At 45.2% G+C, this 20,627-nt stretch overlaps 1 protein-coding gene across 1 annotated transcript in view; it reads right to left on the bottom strand.

The window, feature by feature from the left end:
• IL16 (interleukin 16) overlaps positions 1 to 20,627 on the bottom strand; it is a 126,793-nt gene that overhangs the window by 25,512 nt on the left and 80,654 nt on the right. Inside the window, exons 7-10 of the mRNA XM_052659447.1 lie at positions 12,733 to 12,806; positions 11,465 to 11,681; positions 9,096 to 9,213; positions 6,520 to 6,652 (exon numbers count right to left, since the gene is read on the bottom strand). Of these exons, the coding sequence (XP_052515407.1) occupies positions 6,520 to 6,652; positions 9,096 to 9,213; positions 11,465 to 11,681; positions 12,733 to 12,806 (542 nt within the window). The remainder of the gene's footprint in view (positions 1 to 6,519; positions 6,653 to 9,095; positions 9,214 to 11,464; positions 11,682 to 12,732; positions 12,807 to 20,627) is intronic.

The raw sequence follows: 20,627 nt of genomic DNA, 5'->3' as shown, positions 1-20,627 counted from the left end.
GCTGCTGTGACATCATCATCACCTTTATTACCAACAACAACGATGTCATAACTGTAACCCTAGCCATCTTATTGCCACAGGCAATTAATCACCTTTGAGTAATAGTTAAAAGTATGAGTTCTGGAGCAAACAGACTCATGTGCAAGTCCCAGTGCCCTCATTTTCTAACCACACACTCACACAAGGAACTTAAGCTTCTAACCCTCAATTTTTTTCCTGCAAAACAGTGACAACAATAGAACCTACTTCACAGTAAAATCAGAGGGTTTTTAAAAAGAACTTTTTGGACACCAAAAGCACAAGCAACAAAAGGAAAAAAACAGATAAATTGGACAATCTCAAAATGAAAATATTCTGCATAACAAAGAACTATGAGATAAATGGGACAGAAAATATAGATACAATTGGATGACGAAATAGAAAAAGATAAAAAGAAAGAAAAAGAGACAAATCGGATAACATCAAAATGAAAATATTCCATGTATCAATCAACAAAGGGCAAAATCAGTAGAGTGAAATGGGACTCACAGAATGGGAGAAGACTTAGGCAAATCAGATTCCTACAACTCAACAGCAAGAACAATCAAACCATCCAAGTAAAAATGGGCATAGGATTTGAATAGATATTTTCCGAAGAAGACAGACAAATGGCCAACAAGCCTGTGAAAGGATGTTCAACATTAGTAATCATTAAGGAAATGCAGATCAAAACCAAGAGAGAACTTCTCTGGTGGTCCAGGATTTAGGACTTCCCCTTCTAAAGCAGAGGGTAGGAGGTGCTATCCCTGGTCCGGGAGCTAAGATCCCACATGCCTCGAGGCCAAAAACCAAAACAAAAAATGAAAGCAGTATTGTAACAATTTCAATAAAGATTTTAAAAATGGCCCATATCAAAAAAATCTTTTAAAAACACCCAAAACACGATGAGCTATCACTTGACACCCATGAGGATGGCTACGTGGTCCAGTGGTTAGGAATCAGCCTGCCAATTCAAGGGACACAGGTTCACTCCCTGGTCTGGGATGGTCCCAGCTGCCTCAGGGCAACTGAGCCCATGGGCCACAACTGCTGAAGCCCGCACACCTTAGAGCCCATCCTCTGCAATAAGAGAAGCCTGTGCACTACAACTAGAGAGTAGCCCTTGAACAGCAACAAAGGCCCAGTGCAGCCAAAACTAAAAATTAAGTCATTAAAATAAATAGACAGAAAAGTGACAAGTGTTGATAAGGATATGGAGAAATTGAAACACTGGTGCATTGCTGGTGTGAATGTAAAATAAGAGAGCCAAGATGGAAAACAGTATGGCGGTTCCTCAAAAAATTAAAAATAGAATTACCATGTGAGCCAGCAATTCTACTCCTGTATATTACCCACATAGAATGGAAAGCAGGGACTCGAACAGATATTTGCACACCCAGGTTCATAGCGACAGGATTCACAATAGCCAAAAGATGGGAGCCACTCAAGTGTCCATCAACAAATGAAGGGACGTGCAAAATATGGCCTCTAGATATACAATGGAGTCTTATTCAGCCTTCAAAAGGAAGGAAATGCTGACATAGTCCATAGCACAGGTGAGCCTAATGGACACCATGCTGAGTGAAAGCGCCCAGTCACATATGACACCACTTAGACGAGGTATGCAGAGTTGTCAAAATCAGAGAGCAAACAGAGGGAAGCTTGGGACACAGTGGGAGACAGAAAGTGAGAAGAGTCTTCTCCAGAGGGGAGAAGGAGGGCTGTTTAACGGGCAGAGAGTGTCACTTTGGCAAGATGAAGAGTCCTGGGAATGGCTGATGGTCATGGCTGCAAAACAATGTGAATGTCCATCACGCCACTGAACTCCATGCTTCAAAATGGCTAAGATTGGGGACTTCATGGTGGTCCAGGGGCTAAGACTCTGTGTTCCCACTGCAAGGTTCCATCCCTCACTGGGGAACTAGATTTCACTCACAACTAAGAGTCTGCCTGCCGAAACAAAGACAGAAGATCCTGCATGCAGCAATTAAGACCCAGTGCAGTGTTAGGACTCAAAATGGATTAAAGATCTAAATGTAAGACCAGAAACTATAAAACTCCTAGAGGAGAACATAGGCAAAACAGTCTCCGACATAAATCACAGCAGAATCCTCTATGATCCACCTCCCAGAATTCTGGAAATAAAAGCAAAAATAAACAAATGGGATCTAATTAAAATTAAAAGCTTCTGCACAACAAAGGAAAATACAAGCAAGGTGAAAAGACAGCCTTCTGAATGGGAGAAAATAATAGCAAATGAAACAACTGACAAACAACTAATCTCAAAAATATACAAGCAACTTATGCAACTCAATTCCAGAAAAATAAACGACCCAATCAAAAAATGGGCCAAAGAACTAAATAGACATTTCTCCAAAGAAGACATACGGATGGCTAATAAACACATGAAAAGATGCTCAACATCACTCATTATCAGAGAAATGCAAATCAAAACCACAAAACTTCACACCAGTCAGAATGTCTGCGATCCAAAAATCTGCAAGCAATAAATGCTGGAGAGGGTGTGGAGAAAAGGGAACCCTCCTACACTGTTGGTGGGAATGCAAACTAGTACAGCCACTATGGAAAACAGTGTGGAGATTCCTTAAAAAATTGCAAATAGAACTGCCATATGACCCAGCAATCCCACTGCTGGGCATACACACTGAGGAAACCAGAAGTGAAAGAGACACATGTACCCCAATGTTCATCGCAGCACTGTTTATAATAGCCAGGACATGGAAACAACCTAGATGTCCATCAGCAGATGAATGGATAAGAAAGCTGTGGTACATATACACAATGGAGTATTACTCAGCCGTTAAAAAGAATACATTTGAATCAGTTCGGATGAGATGGATGAAACTGGAGCCGATTATACAGAGTGAAGTAAGCCAGAAAGAAAAACACCAATACAGTATACTAACACATATATATGGAATTTAGAAAGATGGCAATGATGACCCTGTATGCAAGATAACAAAAAAGACACAGATGTGTATAGTGGACTTTTGGACTCAGAGGGAGAGGGAGAGGGTGGGATGATTTGGGAGAATGGCATTGAAACATGTATACTATCATGTAAGAATCGAATCACCAGTCTATGTCCGACGCAGGATACAGCATGCTTGGGGCTGGTGCACGGGGATGACCCAGAGGGATGTTGTGGGGAGGGAGGTGGGAGGGCAGTTCATGTTTGGGAACGCATGTACACCCGTGGTGGATTCATGTCAATGTATGGCAAAACCAATACAGTATTATAAAGTAAAATAAAGTAAAAATAAAAAGTTAAAAAAAAAAAAAAGACCCAGTGCAGCCATGGGATCGCTAAGGGTCGGACAGGACTGAGCGACTTCACTTTCACTCTTCACTTTCATGCATTGGAGAAGAAACTGGCAACCCACTCCAGTATTCTTGCCTGGAGAATCCCAGGGGGAGCCTGGTGGGCTACCATCTATGGGGTTGCACAGAGTTGGACATGACTGAAGCGACTTTGCAGCAGCAGCAGCCAAATAATACATAAATATTTCCTCCAGCATACGTACTGTCAGTGCTCACTAACTAAGCAGAGCTGTGTTTGAACCCTGCCACACGGGCCTGTGTAGATCTTACCCACCATCCCCTTCTCTATCCTATTTCTGCTGGGAGTCGGTCATGTCATCCAACCATCTCATCTTCTGTCATCCCCTTCTCCTGCCTTCAATCGTTTCCAGCATAGGGATCTTTTCCAGTGAGTCAGTTCTTCCCATAAGATGGACAAAGTATTGGAGCTTCAGCTTCAACATCAGTCTTTCTAATGAATATTCAGGACTGATTTCCTTTAGGATTGACTGGTTTTATCTCTTTGCAGTCTAAGAGAGTCTCAAGAGTCTTCCTCAGCACCACAGTTCAAAAGCATGAATTCTTCAGCACTCAGTTTTCTTTATAGTCCAACTCTCACACCCATACACGGCTACTGGAAAAACCATAGCTTTGACTAAATGGACCTTTGTTGGCAAAGTAATGTCCCTGCTTTTTAACATGCTATCTAGGTTGGTCATAGCTTTTCTTCCAAGGAGCAAGCGTCTTTTAATTTCATGGCTGCAGTCACCATCTGCAGTGATTTTGGAGCCCAAGAAAATAAAGTTTCTCACTGTTTCCATTGTTTCTCCTTTATTTGCCATGAACTGATGAGATTGGATGCCATGATCTTCGTTTTTTGAATGTTAAGTTTTGTTAAGAATGTTAAGCCAACTTTTTCACTCTCCTCTTTCACTTTCCTCCTCTTCGCTTTCTGCCATAAGGGTGGAGTGATCTGCATATCTGAGGTTATTGATATTTCTTCCAGCAATCTTGATTCTAGCTTGTGCTTCCTCCAGCCTGGCATTTCGAATGATGTCCTCTGCATAGAAGTTAAGTAAGCAGGGTGACAATACTGCTTGACGTACTCCTTTCCCAATTTGGAACCAGTCCATTGCTCCATATCTAGTTCTAACTGTTGCTTCTTGACCTGCATACAGATTTCTCAGGAGGCAGGTAAGATGGTCTGGTATTCCCACCTCTTTAAGAATTTTCCACAATGTGTTGTTATCCACACAGTTAAAGACTTTGTCATAGTCAATAAAGCAGAAGTAGATGTTTTTCTGGAATTATCTTGCTTTTTTGATGATCCAGTGGGGATGTTGGCAATTTGATCTCTGGTTCCTCTGCCTTTTCTAAAGCCAGCCATTATCAGCCTTAAAGGTAACTGCCTGCTGGCCTGTCTCACTAAACATCCCACAGTGCCTCCATCTCACCAGTCCCCAACTGAGATCATTCTTGTTGAGTTCTGCCCTAAGGTCACAGGTGTTCGGCCTCCTCAGAAGTGGAGCCCAGAACCAAGGTCACCTCTGAAGCTGACTGAGCCCCTTTGGCTTTGCCAAAAGCCTCCTGATCATCACTAACAAGCTTCCTGACTCCCAATTAGGCAAAGATGCCAACTCCAGTAAACACCCAATAGCACCCCAACCAATCGCCTAACACCAACCACCCAACAGGAATTTTCTTTGTCTTGAGGCTATAAAAACTGGCTATTAACTCACGGAAACTGTAGGCTCTCTCTGGCCTGCCATGTCTGCCTGGAGGTTGGCCTGCTGCGCTCTAATTGCCCACATTACCTCTGCTCTTTGTTCTTAATAAACTCACTGCCTTCTGAAATGCTCTGTGTTTGGAAATTCTTTTCCAACTCTGAGCTTGGACTGCCTCAGCGATTCTCCTTCCTCCCAAGTCCACTCCCTTCTCCAGTTCTCTGTTCTGGCTGTGGTATTGCCTTTGCTCCATCTTCCAATCTAAAAATACTCCAGTCCTCCTAGGCTCTCCTCTCTCTTTTCCCAAACCTAATCAGCCAATACATCTCTCTCTCTTTTTTTCTCTAACATCTTAGAATTGAAGATGATTTTTTAAATCCTTGTTGCTAGTCTATTTATTTGTTTATTTTTGGCCATACCATAAGGCACGTGGGATCTTAGTCCCCCGACCAGGGATTGAAACTGCACCCCCTGCATTGAAAGTGTGGAGTCTTAACCACTGGACTGCCAGGGAAGTCCCCAACCAACAGATTTTGTTGATTCTTCCCAAGTTGCCTCCTGCTGCCCCTTCTGCTCTATTCTCCTCCCACATCTGCTGTTTAATTCAGGCCTCATCATCTGTTTCCTTCCTACAAAAAACTCCAACTCCACCTACTCCATCCTGTCCTCTGCAGAGCAATCAAAGGGTAAAAAGAAAATCCTGAACATGTTACAGCTAGAGCTTCAGACTCCCCTAGCTCGTTACCACCCACAGAATGCAAACACTTAGCGTCCTGTGGAAAGCCCTTGGCATGTGACCCCAATGCCTCACCAAACTGCATTCTCAACCCTCTGCTCCCATCTCTGCCCCCCAGTCCCAAGAACCTACCCCTCCCTCCTTCCACGGCAGGTGCCTTCATGACTCCGCAACGTAACTCTGTGTCCCTGCTGCCTGGAATGACCTTCCACAAAGTCTTTGCCTGGAGAAAACTAACTTCCAGTACATTTTGCTTTTATCTAACCTTCCCTTCTGTGTGCCTGTGTTCTCACAGTACTGACCACGCTGTATTGCAATGATTTCTCTGCCAGTCTGATGGGAATGTAAGGATCTGGAGGGCAGGACTGCGTGCCAGGAGCTCGCTCACTTCTCCCTGTGTGCCCAGTGCCCAGCTCCAGAGAGTCACATAGTGGGGACCCGCTGGATGCATGGATGAGTGAATCTCTTCTATCTGTTAACAGAAACTCTGGGTCTATGTTTTCCTGCCCTAAGGCCTTTAACTCAGCCATGAGAACCTCCTGAGCTAATGCCAAGTGCCTCAGTGTCTAGGAGTTTGTCATAGGACTTCTGCTGCAGAAACTTGTTACTATAGACGCTTGGTTCAAACTCAGTTAACGTCTGCATGTTCACCACTTCTTGTTCCCATGGGAGTCCTGTGAGAGTGGGCCTGGGAGGGAGAGGAGGCCCAGGGGGAGTCACCTGTGGGTCTGGATGGCGGCTAACCATGATGGGGATGGGACCCGGGTTACAGTGACTCAGGATGGCGTAGACTTCGTTGAGCGTCATGCAGTGAACGGGAGAGTCGTTGATCTCCACCAGCTCATCGCCGCATCTGTAAGAGGCAGCAACAGGGAGCTGTCAGGCAGCTCATTCACAGGGCGTGTGCAAAGCCCCAAGGTCCCACTTCTGCCTAGGGTGCGTGATGAGACCGCAAATTCACCTTGCTGACCAAAGCAGCTCATCACACACCCCCTTCATGCATGACCACAAAATGGGAGACAGTGCATCCCAGAATGGGGCAACATTCACCACAGTTTGTAACCTTTTTCTGCCCTTCTCTATCTAACTTAAGCTCGAATGAGATGGAGGGTGTAGTTTAACCAGTGTAATGGATTAACCAATTAACCACAGGTAAACTGATCACGTCCTCTCTTGGGCCTTCTGTGTCCTCATACGCAGAAAGTTTAAGGGAATGAACAAATGGGATGTTCTAAAAGGTAGAGAAGAAATCACTGGTTGAGGTTCCTGCATGGAGTTCATTCTTATCAGGCAGGAAATGGGAGGGAGACGAGGTAGAAAAAATAAGGCTGCTTCGATAAACAGGGGATTTGTACAAGCCAATTCCCTTGCTTCACATATGGGGAAAATGAGACAGAGAGAGTGAAATTATCTCAATAAGACCTTACTTAAGGACTAAAAACTTTTTCTGTTAACTGCCACATAGTAAATATTTACCCTACTCCAGTACTCTTGCCTGGAAAATCCCATGGACGGAGGAGCCTGGTAGGCTACAGTCCATGGGGTCGCTAAGGGTTGGACACAACTGAGCGACTTCACTTTCACTTTTCACTTTCCTTCATTGGAGAAGTAAATGGCAACCCACTCCAGTGTTCTTGCCTGGAGAAGCCCAGGGATAGGGGAGCCTGGTGGGCTCCTGTCTACGGGGTCGCACAGAGTCGGACACTACTGGAGTGATTTAGCAGTAGCAGCAGTAAATATTTTAGGCTTTGCAGACCATACAATCTTTATGGCAACTCTGCAACTCTAATGTCATGGCATAAAAATAACAGCCTTAGAGAATATGTAAATCAATGAGTATGGCTTTGTTCCAATAAAACGTTATTAAAAAAAAAAAAAACAAACAGATGGTGGGCCCTCATTTGCCATCATCTGCCCTAGCTGGTTATCAGCAGAGCTGGGACTGAAATTTACGTCTCCTGACACTGATTTCACGGTTCCTGCTGCTGTGGTCGGCTGCTTCTTTCTTCTACATTGCTATTGCAGAGTTGGTTGGTTCCCTTTTCTCCTTCTCCTTGCTAAGAAAGCACACATTTTCATTGCTGTAAAAGAAGGCCATCACCAGACAGCACCTCATGCCAAGGAAAGTGAAAGTTTCCAAAACAATCCCTACTCATCTGAAGTCTAAGAGGGAAGAGTATCTCAAGAGATTTGGACTAAAGCCATCACTCTGACTGAGCCACTCCGTCCTGGGTGACAGCACAGCAGCTCAGCCAATCAGCTGTCACCCTCCTGCCTAGGGTAGCAGCAAACCCATCACTAATTCAAGCTTGTACATACTATAGTGATAGGAAAACCGTTAAAATATGGCCAAACCCTGCTGATTTAGCAAAACCCAAACTCAGTAGAGAAGGTATACCTGAAGATATATTATCTGGGCTACATTTAAATATATAGCATAAGTTGATGTAAACAGTAGCTAAGTCATGTCTGACTCTTTGTGACCCCATGGACTGTAGCCCACCAGGCTCCTCTGTCCATGGGATTCCCCAGGTAAGAATACTGGAGTGGATTGCCATTTCCTTCCCTAGAGGATCTTCCTGACCCAGGAATTAAACTTGACCCAGAAACCTCCTGCTTGGCAGGCAGATTCTTTACTGTTGAGCTATCAGCATATGTCATATGCTCGATGAGAGAAGATAAACCATATATGAATGCGGAACTGAGTATTCTAACAAGTTAAACTGGAATAAAATATTATTATTAGACTCAGATAACTTGTTGAAAATAAAATTTAGATTTTTACTTTTCTTAGAAGTTATTTGTAAAAAGACATACGTGAAATGCTGAAAAATCTTTTGTTTGTACTACCAAGAAACGGAGTTAATACTACTGATTTGCTTAGTAAGCTTTTTTTTCCATATAGACTACATAGGCAAACTTCCTTGAACCTCCTGTTTATGTCACTATACAATTAACATCAGTTACATCTGAATTAAAGTATGCTCACTCCATGTTTTCTGTTTCTGGCCATCATTCTCCAAGACAATATCTCTTACATGATGACATGTATACAAATTCCCCGGGATCTCCTTAAAATGCTGGTTCCGATTCAGTGAGTTGGGGAGGGCTGTGGAATTCTGCATGTCCAAGGGAATCCCAAGGGATGTCAATGCCGCTGGAACTACACCTGGAAGTCAATGTCCAGGAACCACACTTTGAGGAGCAATTCTAAAGATCTTATCTTCTGATCAATCTCCTGACACACTAAGGAATTCCTTCCCTAAGATCTTTTCCAAAACATAATCGGGACATACCGCAGTCGACCATCCAGATGTGCCACGGATCCTGGAGACAGCGTGTGAACGAAGATCCCGGAAATGCACTGGAAATAGGGGACGCTGCACAGTCCAATGCCCAGCCCGACACCAGCCTCTGGAAGGCAGAACAGGGCGGAGGCAGGGGCTTGTGACTGCACTAGACCAGGTGTGCCTGGTCTGTCAGGGGCCCAGACTTGTGCTGGGTTCAGGGGCCCAGACTTGTGCTGGGTTCGCTGATGTCTCCTATTGATCAATGCAGTCACTCCATGCATAGTCGCAGAGCATCGCTGTGAACAGGCACTGCTCGAGGGTCAGAAACTAGTGGCCAAGGCAGATGAAGATGCTGAGATCAAGTAGGGAACAAGAAAGCAGGAAGACAGGGAGGGAGAAAGAAAAAAGGGAAAAAGAAAGGAGGAAGGGACGGAAGGAGGGAGGGAAGGAGGGAAGAAGGAGGGAAGATGGGAGGGAGGGAAGAAGGAGGGAAGATGGGAGGGAGGGAAGAAGGAGGGAAGATGGGAGGGAGGGAAGAAGGAAGGAGAGCCAACAAGGAGGCCAGCCAGTATGGCTGGAACATAGCTCGTCATGGAGAGAGTGCTCAGAAGTCCCTCAAGGATTTCCAACTGCAATTAGCAGAGTATCAATCAAAGAGATCAAACCAGTCAATTCTAAGGAAATCAATCCTGAATGTTCACTGAAGGACTGATGCTGAAGCTGAAGCTCCAAATATTTTGGCCACCTGATGCAAAGAGCCAACTCACTGGAAAAGACCCTGATGCTGGGAAACATTGAGGTCAGAAAGAGAAGAGAGTGACAGAGGATGAGATGGCTGGATGGCATTAGCGACTCAATGGACATGAATTTGAGCAAACTCCGGGAGATAGTGAAGGACAGGAAAACCTGGCATGCTGCAATTCATGGGGGTCACAAAAAGAGTCAGACATGACTGAGCAACTGAACAACAACAAGAAAACTACAAAGGCCAGCAGGTTCTTTCTCTCTGTCCCCACGAAGTGCTCCAAAACCACTTCTCACCCTGCCCACCTTGCTGCAGCAACACTGGCCTTCCCTCTCTCCCAACAATCTGGGCCGGCCGCCTCCTCTTCACCCTCCAGGTCTCAGCCGGGCTGCACTCTGGTGGGGAGGGCCTGATGAGCCCATCGCTGTCAGCATCCACCCCAAGTGGTGAAGGGACTGGATGTTGATCTTCAAATGTCTGAGTGTGAGAGCATCTCAATTCTCTGCCGCAAGTAAGAAAAAGATCCCAGAGAGGGCAAGCGACCTATCCAAGCTCCCAGCAGATTCACCGTAGAGCTGTAACTCCTGGTCATGAGTCTGTGTGTGTGTGTGTGTGTGTGTGTGTGTGTATGCATGAGAGAGAGACCTGTGTTTGCTTCATTCTGTTTTATTTGAACCACTGCACCAGAACACACTGACTGAATTGACTGAATTTGGATCTTGTGTCCTGGGTTTCTGTTAACAAATAGAGCCCTAGACCCTGGGGCTAAACAATAATCATAAAACATTGGAAAATCATAAACAAAGACACGGACATAGAGAACAATCATATGGGTACCAAGGGGGAAAGGGAGGTGGAATGAACTGGGAGACTGGGATTGACATATATACACGACCATGTATAAAATAGCTAACTAATGAGAACCTACTGTACAGCACAGAAACTATGCTCATTGCTATCTGGTGATATAAATGGGAAGGAAATCCAAAAAAGAGGGGATATATGTATATGTATAGCTTCCCTTGTGGCTCCCTTAAACCATCTGCCTGCAAGGCGGGAGACCTGGGTTGGATCCCTGGGTCAGGAAGATACCCTGGAGAAGGAAATGGCAACCCACTCCAGTACTCTTGCCTGGAAAATCCCATGGACAGAGAACCCTGGTAGGCTACAGTCCATGGGATCGCAAAGAGTCTGACACTTCAGTGTCGGACACTGAGCGACTTCACTTCACTATAGCTGATTCGCTTTCCTGTGCAGCAGAAACTAACCCAGTATTGTAAAGCAACCATCTGTGTGCTCGGTCCTTGGTCGTGTCCGACTCTGCAACCCCGTGGACTGTAGATGGGATTTCCCAGGCAAGAATACTCAAGTGGGTTGATATTGCCTTTTCCAGGGGATCTTCCTGACCCAGGGACCAAACTCACGTCTACTGCATTGGCAAGTGGATTCTTTACCATCTGAACCACCTGGGAAGCCATAAGGCAACTATACTCCAACAACAAAAATCTGCTTAAGGACAACAGCCTGGCCTGATTCCTCCTAGGAAAGTCAGGGAGACAGCTCAGAAGTGGGGGTCCAGTCAGAGGGTGGAGGAGAACAGTGAGGCCCCTGGGAGGCAACGCCTGCCTACCTTTCTTCAGGGACACCTCCACCAGGATCCTGTCGTTGGGCTTGGTGCTGCTGGCGGGCGCCTCGGGGCTGTCCAGGATGAAGGAGCTGCAGCCCTTGGTGATGCAGGTGCTCGAGCTCAGGGAGCGGCACAGTGGCGGGGACAGGTGGCTGCCCAGCGAGTGGGGGGCCGCCAGGCGGGTCCTGACCGTGAGGGTGAGCAGCCCCTTTCTGGCGTGCTGAAACAGAGAGGGTCACAGCTTCCAGCAGCAGCTCAGAGCAAGGCTGACCTTTTTTTATTTTTATGTTTTTGTGAATAACAGTAGTGGAAGAACATGTTTTTGAAGAACATGTGGCAGAGTGTGTGCGTGTGTGTGTGATATGGAAACCTGTATATACATATGCTGTTGATTAGTTGTTCAGACACATTTGACTCCTCTTGTTCAGTCACGTTTGACTCTGTGGGGCCCCATGGACTATACAGGCCATGGAATTCTTCAGGCCAGAATACTGGAGTGGGTAGCTGTTCCCTTCTCCAGTGGCTCTTCCTGACCCAGGAATCAAACTGGGGTCTCCTGCATTGCAGGTAGATTCTTTACCAGATGAGCTATATGGAAGCCCATTCCCAGGTGGCTCAGTAGTAAAGAATCCTCCTACCAACGCAGAAGATGCAAGAGACATGGGTTCAGTCCCTGGGTCGGGACAATCCCCTAGAGAAGGAATTGGCGACCTACTCCAATATTCTTGCCTGGGAAATGCCATGGACAGAGGAGCCTGGCAGGCTGCAGTCCATGGGGTCGCAAAGAGCACAACTGAACACGTGTGTGAGCACATACCACATCAGTTCAGTTCAGTTCAGTTCAGTTGCTGAGTCGTGTCCGACTCTGTGACCCCATGAATCGCAGCACGTCAGGCCTCCCTCTCCATCATATATACATATATATGCCAAAAAGACAGTCTTGAACTAACTAGTCGGAGACTCAAAAAATATCTTTCAGTGACTGTCTTCCAAACTTAAAGCAGATTGTAACAGAAACACACAGAACGTTTTGAAACAGTGCTATAAACCTTAGACAGCTGACGTGGCCTCTGACAACAGTCCTGGCCACACTGTGATTTCCTGAGTGGGGCCTTGGGCACTGTGCCAAGATTGGTGTCAGCAGGGTGCCCCATGCAAAGGAGCCCACCGTTAGAATGTGTAGGTTTGTAAGAAGTAGGGTGATGTTGGGAGCTTGGTTCCTTTGTCTGGAGGCCTGAGCATTTGGCCGTAGAGGGATAACAAACGGTCACCTTGAACTTCTGTAAAGCATCCTGATGTGTCAGTCCAGCCATCGACTCCCCATTGAGTTCCAGAATTTCATCACCTGTTGGGAGAGGGAGGAGGGAGGAATCGTAGCTGAGAAGAGTGTGGCCCCAACAGGGGGCGTTACCCCCACCTTAAACTCTAGTGCGCTCCCCCACCTCTCTGTCCAGCTCTCTGTGTAATGCACAAACCACACAGAGAGCATTACTCACCCAGGTCTCTCCCACTGAGAGGCGGGCAGGGCAGCGGGGCTGGGCCTTCTCTGGCCCCTCTTACAGTCCAGGGTGGGATCCAGGGTCCTTAGCCAAGGCCTGGCCCGGTCAGCTCCCTGTCCACCTCCTGGCTTCACCTCTTCCCCTCCCGCCTCAGCCCCCCATGCCACCCTCTCCCCTGGACCACTTGCTGAAACATCGTACACCCGCCTTTCCACTGTCATCTGTGAAGCTCCGTGCTTGTTTCCATGGATCTTCTCAACAACAATGTGTGTCTCCTACCTTTTCTAGCTACCATCTCTTTATTTTTTTTGCACTGGGTCTTTGTTGTGGTCCACAAGCTTCCTTCAGTTGCCATGGGTGGGCTTAGCTGCCCTGTGGCATGTGGGATCTTAGTTCCCCGATCAGGGATCGAACCCGTGTCCCCTGCGTTAGAAGGTGGATTCTCAACCACTGGACCACCAGGGAAGTCTCAGCTACTGCCTCTTAACCTCTCAATCTCTTCTGATTTTGTGCTCTTGGGGCATCTGGCACCTCCCACTCTCAGAGCTCTCATCACCCCAGTGGTCACTGATAGCCCGAGAGAGACCCTCCCTGAAGATGGGGCTTTGTAACAGCAGATGCTGTACCGCCAGGGCCAGTTCTGGGTGAGGCCTCCCTAGTATTCAGTAAATGTGGGTTGGATGTGATGTTTCCAGCATGCCATGAAGATCCTGTCTTACAGAAGAGGAAAGCGAGCTCAGAGAAGTCTGAAGTTCATATGGTAACAAGAATTAGGACTCTGGGCTTTCACTCCAAGTCCTGTCTCCGCAACACTAACACACCTAAGAGAAAAATTTCTTCTGTATCCAGAAATCCATTTTTATGTGCATAGGAAACCACTTTCTCCCATTCATTCAATCTATTCAATACACCAACAGAAAGCACTGTCTCTGTTTTTTTGTTTTGTTTTGTTTGACCACACTGCAAGGCATGTGGGATTTTAGTTCCCCAACCAGGGACTGAACCTGTGTCCTCTGCAGTGGAAGCACAGTCTTAACCACTGGACCACCAGGAAAGTCCTCTGCCTCTGTATTTTTTACATGACTTTCTGGCCTGATTGCTCTTGCTGAATCTGCAGTCACTTAATAATGGTTCCATTATAGACAATCCATCTTTTTTCTCTTTGGTTGTTTTAAATATAAAGACGTTTTCTTTCGTCTTCAATAGCCTGAATTTTAACTAGGATGTATTGGGGTGCTTCCTCATATTGAAGTTTCGGGCTTTGAAATAATTCTAGAATATTCTTAACCATGCTCTCATTACCTATAATTCCCCTGCTTTTACGATGCTCTTTCTTTCTAGAATTCTCATTAGATATTCTGGACCTTCTCAACCTATTCTCCATGTTTCTCTAGTGCTCATCTTTTTTTCCCTCCATTGCTCTGTGTGGCCTCCCTGGATAATTTCCAGCTCATATATTCACCTGACAGTTGCAATTATCTGCTGTCTAACCCGTCCACTGAGGTTTGTTTGTTTTTAAATTTCAATGACTTTACTTTTTAAAATTTGTTATTTTTTCACATTTATCTTTTCATTGTGTTCTATTCTTTCCTTATTGTTTTTCAGTTACTTCTTTTATTTTTTTTTCAGCATATTATACACTGAGAAATAATCACCACAATATTGTTGTTCAGTCGCTAAGTCATGTCTGATTCTTTTTGATCCAATGGACTGCAGCACGCCAGGCTTTCCTGTCCTTCACCACCTCCAGGAGTTTTCTCAAACTCATAATCTAGTTAATATTAGTCACCACACCTGGTTACAAGTTGATTTTGTTGTTGTTGTTGATGAGAAAACTTTCAAGATCTACTATCTAAAGAGGGGTGTGGTTGTCAAAGCAGTGGAGGGCTGGAAGAGGGAAGGAATGGGAGTTTGGGATTGGCAGGTGCAAACTAGTATATACAGGATGGATAGACAGGAAGGTCCTACTGTACAGCACAGGGAACTATACTCAGTATCCTGTGATAAACCATAATGGAGAAGAATATGAAAGAGAATATAAATGTGTATCACTGAGTTGCTGTGCTATACAATAGAAGTTAGCACAACACTGTAAATCATCTATGCTTCAATAAAATTTTTTTTTAAGCTCTACTCTCTTCCATTCAGTTCAGTTCAGTTCAGTCGCTCAGTCGTGTCCACTCTTTGCGACCCCATGAATCACAGCCTGCCAGGCCTCCCTGTACATCACCAACTCCCAGAGTTCACCCAAAATCATGTCTGTCGAGTCAGTGATGCCATCCAGCCATCTCATCCTCTGTCGTCCCCTTCTCCTCCTGCCCACAATCCCTCCCAGCATCAGAGTCTTTTCCAATGAGTCAACTCTTCACATGAGGTGGCCAAAGTACTGGAGTTTCAGCTTCAGCATCATTCCTTCCAAAGAAATCCCAGGGCTGATCTCCTTCGGAATGGACTGGTTGGATCTCCTTGCAGTCCAAGGGACTCTCAAGAGTCTTCTCCAACACCACAGTTCAAAAGCATCAATTCTTCAGCACTCAGCCTTCTTCACAGTCCAACTCTCACATCCATACATGACCACAGGAAAAACCATAGCCTTGACTAGATGGACCTTTGTTGGCAAAGTAATGTCTCTGCTTTTGAATATGCTATCTAGGTTGGTCATAACTTTCCTTCCAAGGAGTAAGCGTCTTTTAATTTCATGGCTGCAATCACCATCTGCAGTGATTAGCAACTTTCAAATGTACAATATAATATTATTAACTAAAGTCACCATGATTGATTCATTTTATAACTGGAAGTTTATGGCTTTTGATCACCTTCACCAATTTCGCCCACCTCCAGCAACCACCCATTTATTCTCTGAATCTGTGAGTTCAGGTTTTTTTTTGTTTTGTTTTTAGTCCACATGTAAGTAAGATCACGTACTGTCTTTCTCTGTCTGACTTATCTCACACAGCATAATGTCTTCAAGGTCCATCCATGTTGTCCTAAGTGGCAGGATTTTATTCTTTTTATGGCTGAAAAGTTATAGTCTTTATTTCCAACTCATTTTCAAGGGGAGCTTGTTTTCTAGTGGAACTCCCATAGCCCTCAGACTGCTAACTTTTATTTTTTCCCTTTTTTTCCAGTAGGCACCCAGGGGTCTCAGGGCTGGTTTAGGACTAGTTGTAACATTAGCTCTGCAGTGTGGAAGTCCTGAGATCCACGTTTTGATGGGAAAGCTGCAGACTCACCCAGACACAGACTGACTCTTTGTTTTCTTGAGGGAGATGTCCTTCCTCCACCCAAGAGCCGAGGACAAAGTTATGTTTCCGCCTTGCTTCCCTTGGCTTTCTGGTCCATGAGCATGAAGGCTTTTTGCAGGTTCTCAGAGGTTCCCAGGGCCCATGACCACATCCCCTGTCCCTATGTGGGCATCAAACCCCAGTCCCTGGGCCTTATGCCCCATAAGCAGCTTCCTGTGCTACTGACAGGGACAGAGTGAAGAGATAAAGTAGGTGATTAAATAGTTAATTCCACTAGGGGACTGTGAGTAGAAGAAATTTGGGAGACCCTGTCAGCTAATGATTACTCAGGAAAGCAGGTTTGCTTAACCACAGAACCAAGCAGGCTTGCTTAGCAGCAAAACCATGCAGCAGAAGCAGGAGACATGCCCCCAAACAGTAAAACAGTGGCGTGAGCCCCACATCCTGCCCAGTGAGCTCAGCAAGTTAATGATCCCTAGGCCACGCTCTCTGCACACATGAAAAAGAGTCGTTTGTGGACCTAACTTGACCTGCCTGCCCAACCTGGAAGAGGAGCTGATGATGGATGCATGACGTCTACTCAAGCAAGAAAGAAGGTCTTCTCCTCACATTTCCTTATTATTATAAAACTGTAGCCCAGTAAGTTCTCAGGGTGTGGCATTTCTCATCTGCCCACCTATAGAACTCACAAGTGTCCTATTCTAATGAACCACTTCTTATCTGCTACTTTGTCACTGAATTCTTTCTGTGCTGAGACATAAAGAACAATGGTACCAGAGCTCTTTGGAGCCCTGGAAATGACACCAGTCAGTTTCACTATCACATCATCAACTCCTGGGAATGTCATACTTAAGATTAAGTGGTTTCTTTGTGTCTGAGAAGCTGCGAGTTTCCATTTCTTTCTCCAGAGTTTGAATGTGCTATTTTATCCAACGTATCTGTGACAATAAAAGGGGTGCGGAGAATATTCAAATCAGCTTAATATGTTCAGTTGCTAAAACTAGAGGAGAAAAACAAAAGGCTCAGTCCTCTTCCTTAGGACATGCCAAGTTGAGGAATTAAAACTGACAAATTAAAAAAATAATCACAATATAACTAAGTGCATGCTGAAGGAAGGACTTATAAAGGACATACTTCATACTTCACTACCCATTCTTCATTACACAAAATCCTGAACTTGTCTGCAAATTATTAGGTCTATCCCAAGGGAGCCACGGAGCCCAACTCTGGAACCCCCTGAGTCTTTATTCCTTATTTGGCCATTTTTGGTGGAAGGGGATTAGCCTCGGTTTTGCCATGTAAATCTTACACAATCATTTTTTTGCAAGGGGAATACAGATGAAACATTACTAGCCTTGATCTGGACACAGTAGTTTTGTTGCACCTGTCAACTACAAAGTGGCACCTGCTGAGGGCATCTGCCATCTGCCTCTGAGGAAATTGAACCCTGTGCGCTGCAGCTGTTGACCTTTGACACGCCCTGAAGGGAGTCCAGTGTAGAGAGTGAGGCACTTTGAGCTACAGGGAAACTGGTGGAACAGATCTTTATAGATAGATATTTTCGGGAACTGATTTTATGACCCCAATTCTCACATTTCCTCATATCTAGAAAAGCACTAAGTCCTTTCATGGTGACATTAGCTCCTTGTGACTAGCAGAAAACCGCTTGTAAAATAAGTGCTTGATTGCACTGAACACCGCCTTCACCAAAATCTTATATACTGACCTTCCCCCATGCCTCTTTGGAGCAGTGTCTCAGAACTATGTGAAGTGCTGTCTCCTGGGCTGCAGTCCTCATTTTGCCCCAGATGAAACTTAACTCCAACTCTCACATTGTACATCTTCTTTTCTTCAGTCGACACAACAGATATATCCCCTGTGAATCCTTTTCTTTAAAAAAATCATTCATTCATTTATTTTTTTATTTCTTTATTTCTGCCTGTGCTGGGTCCTTGTTGCTACATGGCTTTTGTCTAGTTGTCGGGGGCTACTCTCTGCTGTGGTGCCCGGGTGTCTCATTGTGGTGGTTTCTCTGGTTGTTGCAGAGCGTGAGCTCTGGGGTGAGAGGGCTTCCACAGTTGTGTCACACAGGATAGTATGTGGGGTCTTCCCTGACCAGGGATCGAACCTGTGTCTCCTGCATTGGCAGACAGATTCTTTACTGCTGAGCCACCAGGGAAGCCCCTCGAGGCCCTATTCTTAAGCTTCACTTTTGAAAGACGTTACAAAAGGGGATTCAGTCAATTAACTGAGGCTAGAATCAAGGACTGCAAACTAGCTGAGCGTCTTTTTCACCGAACTCTTACGATTGCTATGAACTAAGGGACACAAATACCTGGAAAGAAAATCCATGAAGCTGGTTTCTCCTGGCCACTTCAGTTCCTCCTTCACCTTTTATTCAAACATAGAAACGTTCAGCAGATATAAATCAGAGTCTCAAGATCCTGATCCACTTTCCTCTTTTTCTCTCATGGACTCCTCTGCAGGCCTTGGATTCAGTTATTCCCCTAAAGCTGTGCCTCAGCCCTCTTCACTCTCCTCTCTTCCCTGCCTCCTTTATCTGCTCTATGACTTCAGCTATTTTCCACATGACCCTAAAAACAATTCAACAAGCTTAAGTCCCTTCTTGAACTGGGACCCAAATTTTCATTCGCCTGTTGGACTGCGCCACCTAGTGGTCACCTGCAGACCTGACTCCACTCTGCTGTTTAAACCTGAGTATCTTCATTTGGTCCTCTTCCTTCACCTTCTTGTTGTGGTTGTTGTGCAGTCACTAAGTCGTGTTCAACTCTTTGCAACCCCATGGCCCGCAGCATGCCAGGCTTCCCTGTCCTTCTCCTGGAGTTTGCTTAAACTCATACCCATTGAGTTGGTGATGCTACCCAACCATTTCATCCCCATTGCCCCCGATCCTCCTGCCCTCAATCTTTCCCAGCATCAGGGTCTTTTCTAATGAGTCGGCTGTTTGCATCAGGTGGCCAAAGTATTGTAGCTTCAGCTTCAGAATCAGTCTTTCCAATGAATATTCAGGGTTGATTTCCTTTAGGATTGATTGGTTTGATCTCCTTGCAGTCCAAGGGACTCTCAAGAGTCTTCTTCAGCACCACAGTTTGAAAGCATCAATTCTTTGGCACTCAGCCTTCTTTATGGTACAACTCTCATATCCATACATGACTACTGGAAAAACCATTGCTTTGACTAGATGGACCATTGTCAGTAAAATGATGTCTCTGCTTTTTAATATGCTGTCTATGTTTGTCATAACTTTTCTTTTAAGGAGCAAGCATCTTTTAATTTTGTGGCTGCAGTCATTGTCTGCAGTGACTTTGGAGCCCAAGAAAATAAAATCTGTCATTGTTTCCACTTTTTCCCCATCCATTTGCATGAAGTGATGGCACTGGATGCCACAATCTTCATTTTTTGAATGTTGAGTTTTAAGCCAGTTTTCTCACTCTCTTCTTTCACCCTCATCAAGAGGCTCTTTAGTTCCTCTTCGCTTTCTGGCATTAGAATTGTATCATCTGCATATCTGAGGTTGTTGATATTTTTCTGGGCAATCTTGATTCCAGCTTGTGATTCATCCAGTCCTCCGCCTCCTAGTCTATGTAACTCATCATTGTTCTCTAGTTTACTAAGATCAGACAACTTCAGGCGTTCTCTGGCCTCATCTGCCACCGCCACAGAAGCCACTGCTTCACCCTTCAGCATCTTTCTCTTCCCAAGTTTACAGCCTCAGGGAAGACCCTGCAGAGCTGGGAGCCTGGCTCTTAAAATAGCCTCTAAACTGGTTTTATTGTTTCTGGTGTCTGGCCAGTCCACTTTGTCTTACACTCAGCTTCCTGAATCATCTTTAAAAAAGCAAATAAAAAAACCCTTGTCCTGGCCAGTCTCTCCCAAATTAGAAAAAGCTTCCAACACTCCCCACTGTCTATATAATAAAATCCATATGCAAAACCCTGTATAATGTTACAGTTGGCAAAATTTTTCTATAAAGAGCCAGACAGAAAATGTTTTAAACTTTGCAAGCACAAGCTGTCTGTAGAAACTACTCAATGCTGCCCAAGAGCAGCTGTAGACCAGAGGTCAAAGAATGAGCATGGCTGTGTCCCAGTAAAGCTTTTCTATGGAGACTGAAATTTGAATTTAATTTGTCACAAAAGCATCAAAACCTCTTTTGACTTTTTTTCAGCCATTGAAGAAATAGGAAAACTGTTCTTCATCCGTGAGCCTTATAAACATAGGCAGTGGCCCAGACGTGGCCTGCAAGGCTCTGGTTGGTCGACCCTACCCTGAACAAGTTGGATTATTAAAGGTGGTAAGGCTCGCAGCAAAGTATACAGAAACTGGCCTGATAGGGAAGAGAAGGAAGGTTGTGAAGTCTCTTGTCTTTAAAGGTCCATTTGTGGCCCGGTGCCAGGCCTG

This window comes from Budorcas taxicolor, chromosome 21 (genome assembly GCF_023091745.1).
Source record: "Budorcas taxicolor isolate Tak-1 chromosome 21, Takin1.1, whole genome shotgun sequence".
In the NCBI taxonomy this organism is placed as follows: Eukaryota; Metazoa; Chordata; class Mammalia; order Artiodactyla; family Bovidae; genus Budorcas; species Budorcas taxicolor.
The sequence above is the reverse complement of the archived record's forward strand: the minus strand, read 5'-3'. Positions and strand labels throughout refer to the sequence as shown.